Below are 22951 nucleotides of genomic sequence, written 5' to 3' on the forward strand. Positions count from 1 at the left end.
ATGATAGTATGGTTGATACGAGATTTTTCTTCTAGGGCTAGTACAATCCATGAACTCTCTGGGCATGATAACACCGTTTGCTCATTTTAATGGACCAACCGTATCCTTTTCTCCCTCTGATCTTTCCTTCCGATATCTTGGTCATATTAGTTTCTTTCAATAAATTTTTTACTCGTGTGGTGTAGTTCTTTTAGATAATTTCCCTTTGATTCTACATAAGAACCTATTTTCGTGCTTTTGTAATTATCAACTTTGTATCATTTCCTTTAGACTGGAGCAGTACATCAGATAATCAAAATAATTGATATTCCAATATTGTGTATCTTTTGTGCTCAGTTCTCAGCAGAAGACTTATCAATACAATGTCTGTCAATGAAGAGGGTGTTATGGTGATTGGAGGTGCTTTTTTATTGTTGTGATCGTGACTAAACTTGGATGGAAATGGTTGTTGGATAAACTAAGCTCAGCCTCCCCTCTACTTTCTTTTTTCTTGAAACATATATATCGAGCATTACACGTGGCTTTAAATGTGTTTTACGTAAATTTTTATAAAATTTTAAACTGTGAATTACTTTTAACGTAAAGTCTTGATTCAACTTTCATCCACTCTAATTAGTAAATATTTGACATGAAATTAAGTAATTTAAATAGTGGCAAAGTTAATTTTAATGAATATGAGATATCGTTGATACGAATTATGGTTCGAAATTTTTGACACAATTTTGGAGTTTTCTTTGAATGAATACCTATTTTCTTTGAATGAATACCCATAAAAATTTTTGACACAATTTTGGACTGCAAGGTGGAAAAGGTGGGTTTACATTTCTCTGTGTCCCATTGTCATTGTCTCATAATTTAGTCTAGACACTTTTGTTGACATCTTTTAAATGATCTTTTAGCTTAGGAACCACGGCCTGGCTACATTTCCATTGATGTAATCACTGATATTTTTGAAGGTACATTTCAGCTCAATTTCTTTAATTCTTACTCTCATCTTCCAACTCTCTTGAAAAGCGAGTGAAAAGGATAGTTTTGGGAAAGTAATTAATTGTTAGTTATGTCGTCCAGCTGCTAGAAAGCCTGCTGTTGCTGCTATTGACGGACTTGCTTTGGGTGGAGGGTTAGAGGTCGCTATGGTATGTCTTAGAACTTCTTGTAGACAATTAAATCTTTAAAATCATTGTTTAAAAATATTTTATATTATTTTGGTTTGTAGGCATGCCATGCACGATTATCAACCAAAACTGCACAGTTAGGATTACCTGAACTTCAGCTTGGTTTAATTCCAGGTTTTGGAGGTATGTCTATGGCGCTGATACTTGGTGGTATTTTTCTTATTTTTATTTGTACCAGTTAATCCTGTGAGCCGCTGTAATGATATGCACCCAACTGAACTTTACTTTAAGCTGTGGGCAGTTGTGATCTCACCAATCTACTTAAGCTCTTAACATTGGAAATAATTGATTAAGTTATTAACAAATAACAGTTTATGTTATCAGTTGGATCCCTCGTGGATTGATATTTGGATCTTGGGCCTTTGATAGGATAGCATACGATGTAATTCCTTATTTTTAGAGGATGGATAATATAGATTTTTTAGCAATAACCTAGTATTTGAATTGGCTGAAATGAATTTGTCTATTATATAATGAAAACAACAGAAACCCACTGTTTTGAAAACTTCTAAGATTTTTCTTTTGGTGTTCTAATCTCAAGCTTCTTTTTTGTTCAGGAACACAGCGACTTCCTCGTCTGGTTGGTCTTCCAAAGGCTTTAGAAATGATGCTGGTGAGATTAGTAGCTCTTGCTTTTGATTTTTGACACCTTGCTGTAGAATAGCTTCAATGGTCATTCATATCTTTTGCTTATTTCTGTACCTGTCTCTCTCAACTTATCCAAACTTGCTACACTTGAACAGACATCCAAGCCAGTCAAAGGAGAAGAAGCCTTTTCACTGGGACTCGTGGACGCCATAGTCCCTCGTGAAGAGTTGATCAGTGCTGCTCGCAAATGGGCTCTGGATATCTCAGAGAGGAGAAAACCATGGATTATCAGTCTTCACAAGACCAACAAGTTAGAGTCTCTTGCTGATGCTAGGGAAATATTTAAATTTGCCAGGGCTCAAGTACGGAAACAGGCTCCAAATCTCAAGCACCCACTGGTTTGCATTGATGTTGTTGAAACGGGTGTAGTCTCAGGTCCCCGTGCTGGACTTCAGAAGGTTGTATTTCTAAGGCAGCTATTTTTTCTCAAGTAAAAGAAAGATCCAAGCATGAAATAACCTTCCTGAATTTCTTTTTTATGCTTATGGCAGGAGATTGAAGATTTTCAAGTACTACTGCATGCTGATACCAGTAAAAGCTTGATTCATGTTTTTTTTGCTCAGCGTGGAACAACAAAGGTGTGCGATGAAGATTTACTGAAAAATAAATGATCGCTTAAAATAATCTTTATTTCAGAACCTGAAGTTCAGGATATAGAAAAAACAACATCCACTGTTAATACATTACGAGGTTAGTCTTTTCTCTTATGTTGATATTTCTTCTTTTTTTTTCAAAATATGACAGGTACCTGGAGTTTCTGATCTTGGGTTGACACCGAGACGTATTAATAAAGTTGCTGTTATTGGTGGGGGATTAATGGGATCTGGGATAGCTACAGCATTGATTCTTAGCAACTATCCTGTGATTCTTAAAGAAGTAAATGAAAAATTTTTGGAGGCCGGGCTTGGCAGAGTCAAAGGTAAGCCTGGAATTTACTACTGTTGATTGTATTCTTGTTATATTCTATCTGGCTTGTGTTTGACCTGTCATTGTAAACATGTTAGCCAATCTACAAAGCCGAGTCCGCAAGGGGACAATGACTCCAGAAAAATTTGAAAGAACCATTTCCCTACTCAAGGGTGTCCTTGATTATGAAAGTTTCAAAGATGTGGATATGGTGATTGAGGTAAGTCCCACATCTTACTTCACCCACAAAAAGTAGCAATCGTTGATATCAATTTGGTATGCTTGTAACAGGCTGTTATTGAGAACATCTCCCTGAAGCAACAGATCATCGTTAGCCACTTAGCCATTGAGTTTATGCTTCTAATGCAGTCCAGCACACGTCATGCCACCATACCCATAGGCCATAACCCCAAAACTTAAATAATTTAATTTCAAATATTGAATGCGTGGTTTGAACTACTTTGTAAGTGTTTTTAAACATGTTGAAACTCATTTCTTTGACATTTTATACATATTCTTTAACTATTGGTTAGTTGTTCTCAAAGACTACAAGAACCAAATGGACAGTCGATTAGCAACTTTAGAAAGAGCTCCTCTATAACATTCAAAAGTATGAATCAACCCACGAAAAGTCAACGGCTGTTGAGGCAGTCGACAAGATGCAAAAGTCAATTATCAGAAAATGAGCTGTCAGGTTATTTTCTATTGTTTTTCTCCATCTTCTCCTCTGAAATGTCACTAACGCATTTCATAGATGTCAAACTCCTCTCTTGCTCACCATTGAATGGCCATTACCAACACCTCACAAATTTCTTGTGAGATTTCAGTTTTCAGAACGAATCAAGATCCTCATCTTGGAAGCCGCCAATCTCCTTTTATCAGGCACGCTCTCATTTTCCCTCCTTTTTCATCTATCGTTTATATATACATTGTTAACAATGATGATGATGATGATGATGATGTTTACTCTGGCTTACGGTTGCGAAATTTGATTGTGGAATTCTCTTTTTCAGACAGAGGGCCAAATTGCTTCAGCCGTAGGATTTTCCCTCCTGGTAAGGGCCTTGATTCTGATTATTGGTCCTAGTCCACTCGGCTTACTTCTTTTCCGCGGTATGGATATAGCTATTGTTGACGCTGAGAGAGAGCAACTCTTTTCAGGGACCACCCCCCCCCGACCCTTATCGCACCTCTCGTATGACCTCCTTATGTGGGTTCCTTACCCTCTTCTTTCAGCTCCCAGCGCTACGCACATGTCGCCTACTCTCAGGAACCGGCTAGCCTTCAGACCAAGACCTTGCTTATTCCACTTGGAGTATCTTGGCCCACCGATCCCATGCCATCGAATGCGACCATTCAACCGAACTAGGTCCGATTGCGCCATTATAGCGGTGCTAAAAAGTTATGAAATCTTCGTCCATTCTCTGGGTTAATATGGATAGTCATCTGGACCCCTTATAATTGGGCACCGCGGAGTGGGGACGCATTCGATAGCATGCTCTCTGGCCGTATGTATTCGTTTTGCACGGTCGTGGGTAGTCGCTAGTTCGTCTTAGTATGGGCCCAAACATCCATATCTGAGTATGCTAGCTGGTCACACAGGCAGTGCCTTCTTCTATCTAACTGAACGGTAAACCGGAGGGCGCTGCCCCCTAACCCCTTTTTGGACACGATGACATATACCTCCCTTTTAAGTAAGCGGCCTAAGGCCTACCACTTACCTGAAAGGGCCGAAAGTTTGCCCCAGGCCCGAAGGTTGGAATTGACCCCCCAGTCGCTTCAAAACCTGTACCTCCCGCTTGATCTTCCTTTCTCATGCCATCCCCGGATCCAGCGAGTGGGCCCAAAAGTTCAGACCCCTAGACTCCACCTTTTCGATTATCTCTGAGATGGTCAGAGCCTCGGTGACACCCATCCCAGTGGGACTCAAACTCCCTGAGACCGGCCTTGGGTGGATTCCTTAGATGCCATCCTCGGGTACTGCAATGAGGAGTATTGCTTCGGTACAAGTTTAGCGCGACAACTAAATTGAGGGCAGTCGAATGCTCAGTGCTTACTTACGATAATCGAGAAATCGAGAAAATCAATGGGATTTCTTTCTTTTGGGGAAAGCTCTTGAGTTCTGTAAGAGGAAACCGCCTCTAAGAAGCAGAAGATTGTCTTTGTATTGAGAGCCCAAAAAGAATTCGCAAAATGGGCGTGTTTCCGCTCCGCTTTCCTACGCCTTTATATAAGGGGTCGGGACTCCTAATCCTAGGCCTTGATTCCATTCCCCTTGGAGGAGAGGGAAATAGGGACTAGATCCCAGGGACAGGATAATCAGGACCTCTTATTCCTAAAAGGGCCGAAGCACGTAATCGCCGGCCGATTCGCCGACAAAGACAAAGAAAAGAAGAATTTCAGTCCGATTCTAAGACAAAGCAAGCGATTCTTAGCCTTAAGATCCTCCGGATCGGTATCGCCTTTGCCTTCTTTATCTGGGAAATTGCCCTTCTTAGTATAGGGATTAGTATAGGGCCGGGGAATGAGAAGACCCAGGGAAAGAGGAGAATCTAGACCTCTAGATACCTACATCCGAGGGGCCGAGAGGGACTAATAGTGGCTCGGTATCGGCTTTGCCTTTTCCTTCTTTATCCGGGAAAGGAGAATAGGGTATGCGGGTCCGATACCCCTTAAGCCGATAGGCACACTAATCCGATTCCTCTTCCTCTGACTCCCCCGAGGGTTGGGGGGAAAGCCTTAATTCCATATTCTTCCTCTTAGTCTTCCTTCCGGCCGGCCAAGGAAGCGATTGGCCGAGAAAGAAGAAGAAGGAAAGAACCGATTCTTAGCCCTTGACCGAGTGAGTTGTCCTCTTTCCTACGCCTTTATATAAGGGGTTGGGACTCGTAATCAGCCTTCTTCTATATATTCTTTGCGCCTTTCATTCTTCCTCTAAAAATGACATAATATCTAAAGAGGATCATATTCTTTTTTTATGCCTCCTTCTGCAGAACCTACTAGTAAGAGGCCGACGGAGCGGTTAAAGGAAAAGGTTCGCCTATCCCCTTGTTCATTGAGGGACTCCTAATTTTTAATAGAATGAATGACTTGCACTCCTTTCTTCTTTTCCGCAATATTCTTTGCTCCGATCATGAAAAGAGCCGTCCGGAGGACCATCAAAGAAAGGTCCAAGGTTCGGAGTCCGCAGTCCGCAGGATTTATCCGTAGTCCGGAGGACTTTCCGTAATTAACCGAACTTTGCGCCTTAGTTAGTCTTATTCCTGAAAGTATTATTCCGAAAAAAAGCTGTTAAATAGCTTAAATAAGCGGTTCAATTCCCACTCCTAAAATCAAAGCTCCAGATGAGTTGACAAAGGTTCAAAGAATGATCGGAGTCTGCCGCTTTCTTTCATAACTGAGCCGAGAATGAGGCTGGCATAGTTGTCTCTCGCATGCAAGGAGATGCTGCTGCTGGATGTCACGGTTCTGGGGCGCCATGATCCTTTTCTCTGGAACAAGAGAGGCGCAAAGAATATTGCGAGACAAATGCCCAAATAAAATCAAAGAGGTAGGGACTTCATCAATCATCGCTCAGTGAGCTATTTATTGCCGCCAATAGCGCTTCGCTTGCACGCCAGCGCCACGCCTGGTAGAGCTATCGCGCGCGGGCGAAGGAGATGCATTTTGAGTACTGGTAGTACTGGACAAGCTCAGAGGGAATAATCTCTTTCTTCTTTCTTCCTTTCTTTCCCATGACGACTAGGAACAGGCAAATAAAAATTTCACTTCGAATTCCGGACCTCAACATCCTGCTGCTCATGGTGTTTCACGATCAGTATTGGAAATGAACGGAGAAGTGGTGGAACGTGCGGAACCCCATATTGGATTACTCCAGTGCGGCACGAAGCCGCTGACGCCGAGTCGGCTCCTATGCCGCTAGCTATGCCCTGCTTGGTCCCTCGACACGGTGAAGGTTCCGTAGCGCGTCATGAGCACCGGGCTAAGGGGCGGTTTTTCTACTCAAGCGAACCGCCCTACCTTACTACAACATAGGACAGAAGGGAGAAGGTTGTGAAGGTGGCCTCGTTATCCACACCTCTGGTCGGATAAATGGAGGACCTCCAAGAAAAAAGCCTAGGGTTTGAATGAGCGTTGGCGGGTCCTGGAGTGCCTGTCAAGGGCTCCCGCGCATACCCGGTGATCATCACCACCTGCACCTCACATCTCGGCACAGTGGAACGTGTAACCCGCCTGCTGTCTCATTCAACTACATTTGTTCGTTCCTATAATCCATAGCCTAAGATCAGGCAGCAGCGAGGGGCAACCTGCCCATACAGCCAGCGGGGAGGATGGCACTACTGGCAAAGACCGTCTGGCGAAAACGCTGCAGGCGCGAAGCGTGGTAGGCCTGCGCCGGGGGGGAGCATAGCATAGGCGGGAAAGGGAGCCCGGACGGTGGAAGAGCCAGGGGAGGCCGGGTCATTTGATGGAAATGGAAGGCTTTTCCCCTATTTTCAAAGGCCTCATTCAAGGTTATGTCTGGTCGAAAGATCTTTATGGAAGTGCATCAATTCTTGGAAAAAGAGTGAATGTCTAATCTTTCTTTGGGTCCTCCGTTTTAGAGTCCTACGGATAAATCCTCCGGACCAGTTCTTCCCGCTATTTATGGATGTTCATTGATCCTTAATAGAAAGTCGAGCCTTTAATTCTTTGCACCTGTCCTCCGTCCTTAGTCGTTCTTTATATCCATATTAGCTTAGCTTTCTGCGCCTGAGGACGTCCGAAGGACTCTAAAAAGGAGCGTTCTAATGGAATTCATATTCTGCAATATTCTTTGCGCCTAATCTCATTCATTCAATATTCTTTTCACCTTCGTAAACTTTAGCGGAATCCTTGAGTCCTCCGGACGGACCGGACCACTATTTCTCAAATTCTTTGATCCTCTTGACTTGTCTTTCCTATAAAAGATAAGAAAGTCCATTCAATGAATAGATCTCTTTGAAAGGGTACGAGAGAGAGCGCTGCCTACACGCGAATTAGCTTCTGAGGTCAAGCAGTCTCAATATTGAACTACAGGATTGATTTGCGAATTCATGCTGGGCTGGGCCACCTCGAATGGCGTGAGCCGCATGCGGGGAGACCCGCACGTACGGTTTTTAGGGGGATCTGGTCGAAAGACCGGCGCCCACCCGACTAGAGGGACTGAGAAATTAATAGAGTACAAAACTTATCTTCAAGCTTTACCTTATTCTGATTGTTCAGAGGCGATCGCGGAGTCACTGAATGAAGTCCTCCCTTTCTTTCGGAGGTGCTGACCCGCAGCGAGGCAGAGATGACTAAGTTACATATTCCATATGGCGACGACAACAGCATGTCGTAGAAGGAGATAAGAGGTGGAGCCAACGACCCACTAAGAATAACGTATCTACAACTACATCCCGAGCGGCAGTCAAACGGAGGCGTGAATGCAAGATGCCAGCGGAATGATCGGTCGGACAGAGGCTAGGGCTGCTTTCTTCCCACCGCGTCCTTCCTTGTGTGTCGGAGATATAAAGCGAGTGCACCGGAAAAGAAGGGGAACTGGTTGATCTATTCTATGGCGAAGCATCCGAAGCATAACTGCACACTCACACGATCTTTGCGAGAGATAGGAGCATTCGGTGGAACCGGTGAACTACACTTTGCTTCTGGATAGATGTGTGGGACAGAGGCTCGTGGTACCTGCAGCCCACCCTTCCTCCTCTGCTTTGAGAACCGTATGAACGGAGAGTGGGCAGAAGGGAAAGAGGTCCTCATACGGAGTCGCACACTGACTTTTTCTGTGCGGGAGACTGGAGAATGGGTCGAGTAAACTCCCCCGGGGCCGGCCGGCAAAATCACAGACTCAGTGCTATTTCTTTTTTCTTTATTGAATTTCAAAGGAGGCGCGAAGAATATTGCGAGGCAGAGGTAGTACTTCGAATGGCGAAGAGAGGCGGCTCGGCAAAGAAGGAATGGGAAAGATTCTGACTTCTTTGTTGGCGAAACGAAGGGCTAAATAGCGCCATTCTCTGAGCCGGTCTGGATTTCCAATGCCTCGGGAAAGAGGTCGATCTCGATGACAAGACCTTTTTCTTCTTTATTGGGTGCCTTCTTTTAGAAGTAGTCGGAAAGAGAAAGCCTAAAGAAGGAATTGCATGAATGATCGAGGATTCAAGTTCCATAAATCAGTCCAAGGCTCAAAGAGGTTAATATGGAAGGTGAAAAGTGGTTTTCAAAGTCAGAGCTATCCCTTATTATTGAGGGCTTTGCCCTGCTGTTGCTGCTATTGACGGACTTGCTTTGGGTGGAGGGTTAGAGGTCGCTATGGTATGTCTTAGAACTTCTTGTAGACAATTAAATCTTTAAAATCATTGTTTAAAAATATTTTATATTATTTTGGTTTGTAGGCATGCCATGCACGATTATCAACCAAAACTGCACAGTTAGGATTACCTGAACTTCAGCTTGGTTTAATTCCAGGTTTTGGAGGTATGTCTATGGCGCTGATACTTGGTGTATTTTTCTTATTTTTATTTGTACCAGTTAATCCTGTGAGCCGCTTTTATGTCTCTTTCTGGCCGTTTTTATGTCTCTTTCTGTTGACTTTATTATTCTCTCATTTATGATTTAACATCTCATATGAATTATTATGTGTATCTTGCATGGGATATTTTGCCACTTCGTGCCCATAAAAATCAACACTTGTCTTTCGGTGTATTTCGGTGTATACGTCATAAGTGGTCACTTTGGGTGGTAAGGACCCTTGCATTTGATCCAAGTAACATGTGGTTTTGTACTGATTCAGCAGATTGTACAATCAAGGTATTTATTTTTAAAATTATTCAATATGAATGAATTCCATTTTGGTCTGTCGAAGCGGGCCATATATAGGTTCCATCGTTTTTGCCCTTTGATAACAATCGTTATTATTTTCTTATCAAAAAAAGATAACAATCGTTATCTTTGAGTTTTCTGCTCCTGAAAATTGAAGTATCATTTATTTATGATAATTGTAGGAGCATGTTTCTTCTTCCTAGAATAGTGTGACACGAAATAAATGACAGTATGGTTGATACGAGATTTTTCTTCTAGGGCTAGTACAATCCATGAACTCTCTGGGCATGATAACACCGTTTGCTCATTTTAATGGACCAACTGTATCCTTTTCTCCCTCTGATCTTTCCTTCCGATATCTTGGTCATATTAGTTTCTTTCAATAAATTTTTTACTCGTGTGTGTAGTTCTTTTAGATAATTTCCCTTTGATTCTACATAAGAACCTATTTTCGTGCTTTTGTAATTATCAACTTTGTATCATTTCCTTTAGACTGGAGCAGTACATCAGATAATCAAAATAATTGATATTCCAATATTGTGTATCTTTTGTGCTCAGTTCTCAGCAGAAAACTTATCAATACAATGTCTGTCAATGAAGAGGGTGTTATGGTGATTGGAGGTGCTTTTTTATTGTTGTGATCGTGACTAAACTTGGATGGAAATGTTGTTGGATAAACTAAGCTCAGCCTCCCCTCTACTTTCTTTTTTCTTGAAACATATATATCGAGCATTACACGTGGCTTTAAATGTGTTTTACGTAAATTTTTATAAAATTTTAAACTGTGAATTACTTTTAACGTAAAGTCTTGATTCAACTTTCATCCACTCTAATTAGTAAATATTTGACATGAAATTAAGTAATTTAAATAGTGGCAAAGTTAATTTTAATGAATATGAGATATCGTTGATACGAATTATGGTTCGAAATTTTTGACACAATTTTGGAGTTTTCTTTGAATGAATACCTATTTTCTTTGAATGAATACCCATAAAAAATTTTGACACAATTTTGGACTGCAAGGTAAAAAAGGTGGGTTTACATTTCTCTGTGTCCCATTGTCATTGTCTCATAATTTAGTCTAGACACTTTTGTTGACATCTTTTAAATGATCTTTTAGCTGAGGAACCACGGCCTGGCTACATTTCCATTGATGTAATCACTGATATTTTTGAAGGTACATTTCAGCTCAATTTCTTTAATTCTTACTCTCATCTTCCAACTCTCTTGAAAAGCGAGTGAAAAGGATAGTTTTGGGAAAGTAATTAATTGTTAGTTATGTCGTCCAGCTGCTAGAAAGCCTGCTGTTGCTGCTATTGACGGACTTGCTTTGGGTGGAGGGTTAGAGGTCGCTATGGTATGTCTTAGAACTTCTTGTAGACAATTAAATCTTTAAAATCATTGTTTAAAAATATTTTATATTATTTTGGTTTGTAGGCATGCCATGCACGATTATCAACCAAAACTGCACAGTTAGGATTACCTGAACTTCAGCTTGGTTTAATTCCAGGTTTTGGAGGTATGTCTATGGCGCTGATACTTTGGTATTTTTCTTATTTTTATTTGTACCAGTTAATCCTGTGAGCTGCTGTAATGATATGCACCCAACTGAACTTTACTTTAAGCTGTGGGCAGTTGTGATCTCACCAATCTACTTAAGCTCTTAACATTGGAAATAATTGATTAAGTTATTAACAAATAACAGTTTATGTTATCAGTTGGATCCCTCGTGGATTGATATTTGGATCTTGGGCCTTTGATAGGATAGCATACGATGTAATTCCTTATTTTTAGAGGATGGATAATATAGATTTTTTAGCAATAACCTAGTATTTGAATTGGCTGAAATGAATTTGTCTATTATATAATGAAAACAACAGAAACCCACTGTTTTGAAAACTTCTAAGATTTTTCTTTTGGTGTTCTAATCTCAAGCTTCTTTTTTGTTCAGGAACACAGCGACTTCCTCGTCTGGTTGGTCTTCCAAAGGCTTTAGAAATGATGCTGGTGAGATTAGTAGCTCTTGCTTTTGATTTTTGACACCTTGCTGTAGAATAGCTTCAATGGTCATTCATATCTTTTGCTTATTTCTGTACCTGTCTCTCTCAACTTATCCAAACTTGCTACACTTGAACAGACATCCAAGCCAGTCAAGGAGAAGAAGCCTTCTCCTCTGAAATGTCACTAACGCATTTCATAGATGTCAAACTCCTCTCTTGCTCACCAGTGAATGACCATTACCAACACCTCACAAATTTCTTGTGAGATTTCAGTTTTCAGAACGAATCAAGATCCTCATCTTGGAAGCCGCCAATCTCCTTTTATCAGGCACGGCTCTCATTTTCCCTCCTTTTTCATCTATCGTTTATATATACATTGTTAACAATGATGATGATGATGATGATGATGTTTACTCTGGCTTACGGTTGCGAAATTTGATTGTGGAATTCTCTTTTTCCTTAATTTAGGTCTTCTCTATCCTGAGTATTTATTCAGTCTAGTTGGAATTGCATCTGAAATTGGGCTGAAGGTAATGAATTCAGGAAGTTTAGGTTTTTTTTTCTTTTTTTGAAAGGTTGTGTTGGTACGATTTTGGATAAGAATAAGAAGGAAGTGTTAAGAATCTGTGCAGTGAAGATGGTTTGAATAGTGAACGTAATCACACTATGGAACACGTTCAATTGATTAGGCAGATAAAAACAACCAAGTGCTATTACAAAATTCTTGGGGTGAAGAAAAATAGCTCTGCTCAAGAGATTAAGAGGGCTTATAAGAAACTGTGCCTGAAAGTTCACCCGGATAAAAACAAGGCTTCTGGTTCTGCTGAAGCACTCGACAAAGTAAACAAAGCTTTCAGGTGTTCCATTCCAAAAGCCACATTCATAGCAATCAAGAGGTGCTTCCGCTTTTCACGACTCCTGCATCAATTGTATTTTATGCTTAATATAAGGATGAAGATACATTATACTGCAACTAACTTCTAACAAATTAAATTAAACATATGAAAAGTGAGAACAATTGTTACTTTTCATTCTTCAACAAAGCATTTATGAGCGAACCATTAGCCATAAATTCTGTTACTTCTAAAATCTTCTCACTGGTACAATAAAAACAATAAAAAGGACTTGAGTCAAGGAACAAAAAGAAAAATACACAAATAACAAGAAAAGAATAGCCAATTAAACAGCAAACAAATGAGAACAATTGTTACTTTTCATTCTTCAACAAAGCACCTATGAGCGAACCATTGGCCATATGTTCTGTTATTGTGGCCACAGATCTCCCAAGCCCATCATGCACGACACCATAAAAAGTACCACATTTGGGTGGTGCAAATCAGCAAACTTAATTGCTTCATTCTAAAAATCTGCTCATTGGTACAGTATAAAACAATAAAAAGGACCTGAGTCAATGAACAAAAAAAAAAAAAAATACATGAATAACAAAAGAAAAGAAAAGCCAATTACTTAAAGTGAACAACCTTGCGATCTTGTTTACAAGGCTTCCTAGCAAAACACCTATCATTGACTCATTTTATAGCAACATTAGTTCCCCTCCATTTTCCATGATAAAAAGTGCCAAAGACCCCAATTCTCTTAATTCTTCAAGGTCACTATTGTTTATTACCCGAAGGAAAGAAGAAAAAGAAAAAGAAAAGGATGTTCGGATGGACAATTTAAACATAAAGTGTAACCTTAAGGTTGAAAATGGAAAACTAAGTATTACCTGCAAGCGGCCAAGGCCTTTTGACATTGGAAAACCAAGATTTGCTTTACCTGAAAGTCTTGTCCTGCCATCGTGGGCAAACATGAAACAAGAATAATTATGGCAAAGGACGTGACATATTCCCGTTGAATAGCCAAATGAATGATGTGTATGTTGCATCTTGTTTTGGAGAATGTTCAACATTGTATTGGTGTCTTATTTACACTTTGTATAAATTAGTCAGATGTCTTGAATGGTGCTTTTGCATTGTTTTGTTTGCATTCCACTCTCAGATAATGGAAGACAATAAAAATAATCCTCTTGTTTTACTTGTGTTTTAGTATGCTTCCTTTTATCCATTGTTTGGAACTTTCCTTCAAATGGTTGAGCTTCCGGTGTCAAAGTACCATCACATTTGTTGTAATTTATTGAGCTCTTTAGTTATTTTATTACTCTAGTTGAATGGCATAACTTTCGGTTAAATTTACATTCAAATCTAATCTTACTTTAACCACCAATATATGTATGTATATGTGTAAACAAAATCTTGTAATATTGTGTTATCTTATTAACTATGTTGCGAAGTTTATGTAACATTTCACTTGATTGTACTTTTTTTAAAAATAGGACTTTTTTTCATAATTTTTCAAACACAACTAATATCTACTTGGACTCCTTGTAAATAGAGTGTATTCTTGATTAACTTAAATACTTAAATTTGTTTACAACACATATCAATTACTAAAATTTCAAATTATCAAAATTCAACATATCCATAAGTTAAAAAACATATTTTGTAATAATACTCGAAATTTGGGATGGGTAGTCTGGGTTGTTAGTGTTGTTAGTGTTGTTAGTGTTAGAATACCTCTAGTGGTTTGTGTCAAAAATGTCTCATTTTAAAAGTTGAAAGATGCCCTTAAACTTTCGAAAACGGTTCAAAAATACCATTGTCTTTGGTTTTAAATGAAAGTTGCTAAAGTTTTGTTTAAAAAATAATCATCAACTATTGAAAAGTTTTGTTTAAAAAATATTGATGAATTATTGAAAGTTCCATGAGTATCCTTTTAAGCTTAAAAAAAATTCAAAAAATTGTTCATCAATCCAATTCATACACCTATTTTTTTACACTTATAATAAAAAGCCCATAAAAAGTAGAGAACTTGTGTAGAGAACTCTTCACTCTTGCCTGAAGCTACAATAGCCCGTAGAAAGTAGGAGAGTTAAGCTTGTTAGGTTAGAATGTGTTGGGTTCGCTTGGGATCAAAACTTGCATCAGAACTTTTCACTCACGGTCAAAGCCACAATAGCGGGTAGAAAGTAGGAGAGTTAAGCCTATTAAGTCATAATGCATCGGGTTCCTTCAGGATCAAACTTTCGTAGGAAACTCTTCACTCTCGACCGAAGCCACAATAACACGTAAAAAGTAGGAAAGATAAGGTGGTTAGGTCGAAATGCATCGGGTTCCTTCCATATTAGTATTTGCATAGGGAACTTTTCACTCTTGGCGAAAGCAACAATTTTCTGAAGAAAGTAGGTGAGTTGAAGCGATTAGATCAGAATGGGATGGGTTCCTTCGGGATCAATACTTGCGTAGGGAACTTTTAACTCTTGGGGGAAGCAAAAATAGTTCGTAGAAAGTCGAAGAGTTAAGCCAATTAGGTTAGAATGCGTCGAGTTCCTTCAGGATTAAAATTTTTGTAGGGAACTCTTCACTCTTGGCCGAAGCAACAATAGCCCGTTGGAAGTAGAAAAGTTAAGCAAGTTGGGTCAAAATGCGCTTGGTTCTTTAATATATTACATGTTTATACCTTTTCAATTCAATACTTCTTTACTTTTCACTTATCAATGTGTTATTAGTAGCTTAATTTAGCGATAAGTTATTGATAAGAAGTTTAGTTTATAATTCTCGTCGCATTAGTTAGGCTATGCTCATCGCTTAGCCAACATCAATCGCCAACTACTCGAGAGGGCAAGTAGCAAGGATAAGGCTAATACGTGCAAGGGGGAGTTTCGCGACAAACTCCACCTTAGTGAGATAACTTCCATCATTTGTATACCGAGAGATGAACAAGTGTGAACATTAGGCACCGAGAGGTTGTTGTCCTTAATTGCGATGCTCTATACGTTTTATAAGTGAAATCTTCTAGATATATCTCTTCTAAGCACACTTAATCATATGGATTCTGAGAGGTGACTGTTGGATCGGTATGGCAACCCTAGAGGGGGGTGAATAGGGTTTAAATAAACTTTTTGACAAATAAAAAGTAAAATCAACTAATTAGATATTTTCTAAAATTTAAATAAAGAACTTTGTAAACTTTGTTAAATAACAAGATTGATAAAAAGATATGAATGGAAGTATGCAATCAAACTCAACCAATAATAATATGTAACTAAAATTAAATTAAAAAATAATTAGAAAAGAGTTAGAGAAGAAGACACCGTAATTTTATAGTCGTTCGGTTAAACTCAACCTACATCCACTTTCCCAAGCACCTTGGGATTTTGATTAAAAATCTTCTTTGGACTCTTTCCACGGATTTGAGAACCGATTCTTGCTCCTTTTTCGGGTTCAAGAGCAAACCCGATCCTTTCCACGGGTTAGGATCCAACCGTTACAATATGATGAAATTTTTAAATCACACAAAAGAAAACTCTCTAAAAGAGTGAGTATACAATTTGAAGCTCACAAATTTAATCCTCACAATACAATAAGAAGCTCTCAAGAATAAGATGAAAAGAATAAAAATTGGAAGCTTTAGAGAGAATAACAATGTTGGCTTTTTGCTTGAGGATTGTAAAGATGTTGTGATCTTGTGTAAATGTGAAGTATTTAAAAAGAGAGGATAAATTCAAAATCATTTGGGTCATTAGATATAAGTAAAAGAAAAATGAATGGTTGAGATTTAAACTTAATTAGCCGTTAGACACAATACAAATAATAATATAATAATATGTCTTTTCAAAATATTTTGTTTAAAAAGAAATCAATAAAGCAACTTCACCCTCTTTTAAAAAAACTAGCCGTTAGACACAAGAAAAATAATAATATTAAAATCATTTTCTTTTAAATTCATTTTCTTTATAAAAGCCAATAAAACATAACAAAAAGCCACATTTGTTACTCTTCATTGCTTCAAGTGGCTTTCTCTAATTGGTTCAAATTGAATGCTTGGTCGCCACGTCACCATCTCGGGTATTTTTTCGTTAACCTTCTTTAGCAATATTTTCTTCATTTGAACTTCGATTTGGGTGATTCAAGAGGCGTTAGAATCATTTTTCCAAGCTCTACGATATGGTCTATTCAAATTAATAAAATTGTCAATAAAAAAAATCAGATTTGTTATCATCAAAACATAAATTAATTGAATAATAATAAATTAATTGAATATAAATTTAATTTGAGATTAAGGGCCAAAAAGCCAACAATCTCCCCCTTTTTGATGATGACAAATCATTGAAGAAAAATAACTTGAAACACACATGATCAACAAGTAATTCTATTATCAAGATGTATAACCATAAAGCTCATGTATATATTTCACCACAAAGAACATACTTGAAAACAATTGATAAGAGAACCTTCTTTGTCCTTAATTAATTTTTTTCTCTAAAAAAATATGCATTATTCAATAGAAACAATTATGCAACAAATTGATAAAAACATATTTTTCTTATACTTCTCCCCCTTTGGAATCATCAAAAAAATACCAATGAAGTTAGCTCTCCAAAAAAAACATGAACACATACAAAATGTCTAATTCTCCCCCTATCAATATGCATTACGGTAACAATATCAAGTAAGATATAAAATCAAGATGCATCCAACGAATAATTCCAAGCTCAAGCCTATTTTTACAAAAGCTTTCTTCACTCAAAGGTTTGGTAAATATATCCGCTAATTGATTATTGGAACTTACAAACTCAAGAGTAATATGACCATTTTGTACATGCTCTCTAATAAAGTGATGCCTAATATCTATATGCTTAGTTCTAGAATGATGAATAGGATTCTTAGTCAAATTTATGGCACTAGTATTATCACAAAATATAGGCACATTATCAAATTTTAATCCAAAATCACAAAGAGTTTGTTTCATCCAAAGAATTTGTGCACAACAACTAGCAACCGCAATATATTCCGCTTCGGTAGTGGATAAGGCAACCGAATTTTGCTTTTTACTAAACCAAGATACTAAGGAACTACCAAGAAATTGACAAGTCCCACTAGTACTTTTACGGTCAAGTAAACTACCGGCAAAGTCCGCATCGGAATATCCTACCAAATTAAACTCAACATTTCTAGGATACCATAATCCAACATCAATAGTTCCAAGCAAATATTTAAGTATCCTTTTAACAGCATGGAAATGTGATTCTTTAGGACAAGATTGAAATCTAGCACAAAGACATACACTAAACATGATATCGGGTCTACTAGCGGTCAAATAAAGTAAAGATCCAATCATACCTCGATAAGTCTTTATATCCACACACTTACCTTTTTCATCTTTGTCAAGCTTAGTGGTAGTGCTCATAGGAGTTTTTGCAACTTTACCTTCATTTAATTTGAATTTCTTGAGCAAATCCCTTGTGTATTTTTCTTGACTTATGAAGATGCCATCCTTGAGTTGTTTGATTTGAAGACCAAGGAAGAAACTAAGTTCTCCATCATACTCATCTCAAACTCATTATGCATACACTTGGAAAATTCTTCACACAAAGATGAATTAGTAGAACCAAATATAATATCATCCACATAAATTTGTACTATAAGCATGTCATTATTTTTAACTTTAATAAATAGAGTATTATCAATTTTTCCATCTTAAAGTCATTCTCAAGTAAAAACTTGCTAAGTCTATCATACCAAGCTCTTGGAGCTTGTTTTAAGCATAAAGAGCCTTTTTCAACTTATAAACATGATTAGGTAAATCAAAACTTTCAAAGCCCGGAGGTTGTTCTACGTAAACTTCCTCCACAATATAACCGTTTAAAAAAGTACTTTTTACATCCATTTGATACAAATGAAATTTTTATAAGAAGCAAAAGCAAGCAACATTCTAATAGCTTCTAATCTAGCAACCGGTGCAAAAGTTTCTTCATAATCTATACCTTCTTCTTGACAATAACCTTGAGCTACAAGTCTAGCTTTTTTCTAATGATATTTCCATTTTCATCCATCTTATTTCTAAAAACCCATTTAGTTCCGATTATAGATGCATTAGAAGGCCTAGGGACTAATTTCCAAACTTTGTTTCTTTCAAATTGATTTAATTCTTCTTGCATAGCTAAAATCCAAAACTCATCACATTCGGCATCTTTAAAACTTCTAGGTTCAATTTGAGACACAAAAGCAAGATTACTAAATAAATTAAGAGAAGAACGAGTTTTGACACCTTGTTCGGGATTGCAAGAATTAGATCCTTGGGATGGGATAGAGCATATCTCCACTCTTTAGGCAAGGATGAAGAACCCTCTTCTTTCTTCTCTATGATGTTCACATCTTGCATACTTGGAACAATTTCTTTGCCTTTCATTAACAAGTAAATCTCCAAAATCTTTTTCTAAATCATCACTACAAATAGACTCATTAGAAACATTATTCCAAGATTCATCAAATACAACATGAATAGATTCCTCAATAACTAAAGTTTTCTTATTGAAAACTCTATAAGCTTTACTAGTAGAGGAATATCCTAGAAAAATACCAACATCCGTCTTAGAATCAAATTTTCCAAGTTTTTCTTTGTTATTCAAAATAAAACACTTACAACCGAAAACTTTGAAATACCCAATATTTGGAATTTTTCCATGCCAAAGTTCATAAGGAGTTTTATCTAAAGATGGTCTAACTAAAACTCTATTTGAAACATAGCAAGCGGTGTTAACGGCTTCCGCCCAAAAATATTTAGGTAAACCATACTCATTCAACATTGATCTAGCAAATTCTTGCAAAGTACGATTTTTCCTTTCAACTACACCATTTTGTTGAGGAGTTCTTGGAGAGGAAAAATTATGGGAAAACCATTTTCTTCACAAAAGCTTTAAAAGCATCATTATCAAATTCTCCTCCGTGATCACTCCTAATTTTGGAAATAAAAAATCCTTTTCATTTTGTACTCTTTTTGCAAAACTAATAAAACTTTTCAAAGCATCATCCTTATGTTTTATCATCAAAACCCAAGTAAATCTAGAAAAATCATCAACTATCACAAAAGCATAATAATTTCCTCCATAGCTAGCAATTCTAGAAGGCCAAATAAGTCCATGTGTAATAGTTGTAAGGGTCTAGTAGTAGAGATCACATTTTTAGATTTGAAAGAGGACTTAGTTTGCTTACCCATTTGACAAGCATCACAACTTTGTCTTTTTCAAATTTAAAACTAGGAAGACCTCTAACCAAACAATTTTTAGAAATATTTGAAATTAAGTGCATGCTAGCATGTCCTAGTCTTCTATGCCATAACAAGAATCATTATGCAAACGAAAGACATTTATCAATAATAGGATAATCATTCAAATCAAGAGTGTACACATTTCATCTCCATTTCCAACAAACAAAACTTTTCTATCACTAACATTTTCAATTATGCAATTTCTTTTATCAAATATTACTCTAAATCCTTTATCACACAATTGACTAATACTAAGCAAATCATGCTTTAAACCATCAACCAAATGAACATTTTCAATCAAAGTAGATGAATCATTTCCTATATTACCCTTACCAATTATTTTACCTTTTTTGTTGTCACCAAAGGTTACCATGCCTCCATTCTTTTTGGAGAAAGAGATAAGCTTGGATCGGTCTCCCGTCATGTGTCTTGAGCAACCACTATCCAAGTACCATTTGTTTTTCTTGGAGGCTTTCAAACAAACCTTATCATCATGTTCATCATCTTTTGTCACTATGAGCCATGAGACCAAGATTTGCCATTTCTTCAACTTCACTTTCACTTTCACTACTATCATCCCATGTAGCCTTCATTGCCTTCTTCTTGGATTTCTTAGATGATTTGAGGAGAGGACAATCCGTTCTTATATGACCCGATCTTTGCATTCATAACAAATCACCTCATCCTTTTTGCTTTTCTCACCTTTTGACTCTTTTTGGGTTGATAGGTGTTTCTTGAAATATTTCTTTCTTTTTATGAAATTTTTGTACTTACGTGAGAAATAAGCAATGTCATCTTCATCAAGGCCATCCTCATCTTCGGGATCAACTTCCAAGGAGATAGTCTTTAATGCAATGTTCTTCTTCTTTTTGGACTCATCCTCCAAGTGCTCCTTCATGATGATCTCATGAGTCATGAGTGAGCCAATAAGCTCCTCTAGTGGAAGTTTGGTGAGATCCTTTGCTTCTTGAATCGCCGTTACCTTAGCTTCCCAAGTCTTAGGTAAAGACCTTAGAATTTTCTAACATTTTCGGAAGTTGTATAAACTTTACCAAGACCCTTCAAAGCATTTATGATGTTAGTAATCTAGTAAACATATCGGTGATAGTCTCATTAGCATCCATCTTAAACAATTCATAATTATGAACAAACATGCTAATTTTAGACTCTTTAACTTGATTTGTTCCTTCATGAGTAATTTCAAGAGTATTCCAAATTTCTTGAGCGGAAGAACACATGGATATTCTATTAAATTCATCTTTACTCAAGGCACAATACAAACAGTTAATAGCCTTAGCATTAAATGAACACTTTTTCATTTCATTTTCATCATACTCTTCTTCTAATTTAGGCGTATCAACATTATCAACATTTTTCATGGGTACATAAGGACCTTTAGCAACAATTAACCACAAATTATAGTCAATAGATTGCAAATAAATTTTCATTCTTGCTTTCCAATATGCATAATTTGAACCATCAAAATAAGGAGGTCTAGAAGTAGATTGACCTTCAACAACCATTTGCCAATAGGTTTGCATAATGCTCTAACAATAAAGTTTATCAAGAAATTAAAATTTCAAGATGAGCAACCTCGCTCTGATACCAATTGTTGGATCGGTATGGCAACCCTAGAGGGGGGTGAATAGGGTTTAAATAAACTTTTTGACAAATAAAAAGTAAAATCAACTAATTAGATATTTTCTAAAATTTAAATAAAGAACTTTGTAAACTTTGTTAAATAACAAGATTGATAAAAGATATGAATGGAAGTATGCAATCAAACTCAACCAATAATAATATGTAACTAAAATTAAATTAAAAAATAATTAGAAAAGAGTTAGAGAAGAAGACACCGTAATTTTATAGTCGTTCGGTTAAACTCAACCTACATCCACTTTCCCAAGCACCCCTTGGGATTTTGATTAAAATCTTCTTTGGACTCTTTCCACGGATTTGAGTCGAACCGATTCTTGCTCCTTTTTCGGGTTCAAGAGCAAACCCGATCCTTTCCACGGGTTAGGATCCAACCGTTACAATATGATGAAATTTTTAAATCACACAAAGAAAACTCTCTAAAAGAGTGAGTATACAATTTGAAGCTCACAAATTTAATCCTCACAATACAATAAGAAGCTCTCAAGAATAAGATGAAAAGAATAAAAATTGGAAGCTTTAGAGAGAATAACAATGTTGGCTTTTTGCTTGAGGATTGTAAAAAGATGTTGTGATCTTGTGTAAATATGAAGTATTTAAAAAGAGATGAAAGATAAATTCAAAATCATTTGGGTCATTAGATATAAGTAAAAGAAAAATGAATGGTTGAGATTTAAACTTAATTAGCCGTTAGACACAATACAAATAATAATATAATAATATGTCTTTTCAAAATATTTTGTTTAAAAAGAAATCAATAAAGCAACTTCACCCTCTTTTAAAAAAACTAGCCGTTAGACACAATGAAAAATAATAATATTAAAATCATTTTTCTTTTAAATTCATTTTCTTTATAAAAGCCAATAAAACATAACAAAAAGCCACATTTGTTACTCCTTCATTGCTTCAAGTGGCTTTCTCTAATTGGTTCAAATTGAATGCTTGGTCGCCACGTCACCATCTCGGGTATTTTTCCGTTAACCTTCTTTTAGCAATATTTTCTTCATTTGAACTTCGATTTGGGTGATTGAAGAGGCGTTAGAATCATTTTTCCAAGCTCTACGATATGGTCTATTCAAATTAATAAAATTATCAATAAAAAAAGTCAGATTTGTTATCATCAAAACATAAATTAATTGAATAATTAAAATAAATTAATTGAATAATTAAAATAAATTAATTTGAGATTAAGGGCCAAAAAGCCAACAGTGACCATATGTGACGTTTAATGACTCTGAGAGGAACACTTCTTAATTATAAGTTAGTTGAGCGAGATATATCCTATTAAAGTTGTCGTGTTACTTAATCGCATTATAACGCAAAGACATTCCTTTGCTCTTTCTTGCATACAAGTTAGTTCCCATTTCTATTTTGTCATCCATATTCCCTTTTATAGAATCTCTAAGCGTAGATATCTAGTGGTAGTTTGTTCTTGTATTTCTTTTATACCATTCGTTATTCTTTAATTCTTTTATACTGCCTAGATAATAAGTAATACCTAAAATTAATATCTTGAATCAATTCCTTATGTTCGACCCGGGATCACCCAAGTAAACCTACCATTTCACTTGCACTTGGACAAGTAGTAAGAAAACTTGTACTCAAGAGGACTTAGTTGCCACA

The 22951-nt window shown here is 37.0% G+C and overlaps 1 protein-coding gene and 2 pseudogenes across 1 annotated transcript; 2 read left to right on the forward strand and 1 right to left on the reverse strand.

Moving 5' to 3' along the window:
• The first annotated feature begins 2567 nt into the window (after positions 1-2567).
• Positions 2568-22951, forward strand: part of LOC116404440 — a 64924-nt pseudogene continuing 44540 nt past the window's right edge.
• Positions 3145-4364, forward strand: LOC116404444. Its single transcript, XM_031886831.1, has 4 exons — positions 3145-3423; positions 3557-3611; positions 3743-3784; positions 3891-4364. The coding sequence occupies exons 1-4, from the start codon at positions 3412-3414 to the stop codon at positions 4160-4162; spliced, it is 381 nt and encodes a 126-aa protein (XP_031742691.1). The 5' UTR covers positions 3145-3411; the 3' UTR covers positions 4163-4364.
• LOC116404565 lies at positions 7905-8758 on the reverse strand (annotated as a pseudogene).

This window comes from Cucumis sativus, chromosome 6 (genome assembly GCF_000004075.3).
Source record: "Cucumis sativus cultivar 9930 chromosome 6, Cucumber_9930_V3, whole genome shotgun sequence".
NCBI lineage: Eukaryota > Viridiplantae > Streptophyta > Magnoliopsida > Cucurbitales > Cucurbitaceae > Cucumis > Cucumis sativus.

Coding starts and splice junctions, on each gene's coding strand:
- LOC116404444 (XM_031886831.1), top strand. Junction 3,612..3,742: donor CGCCAATCTCCTTTTATCAG/GCACGCTCTCAT, acceptor TCTCTTTTTCAG/ACAGAGGGCCAAATTGCTTC. Junction 3,785..3,890: donor CCGTAGGATTTTCCCTCCTG/GTAAGGGCCTTG, acceptor AACTCTTTTCAG/GGACCACCCCCCCCCGACCC.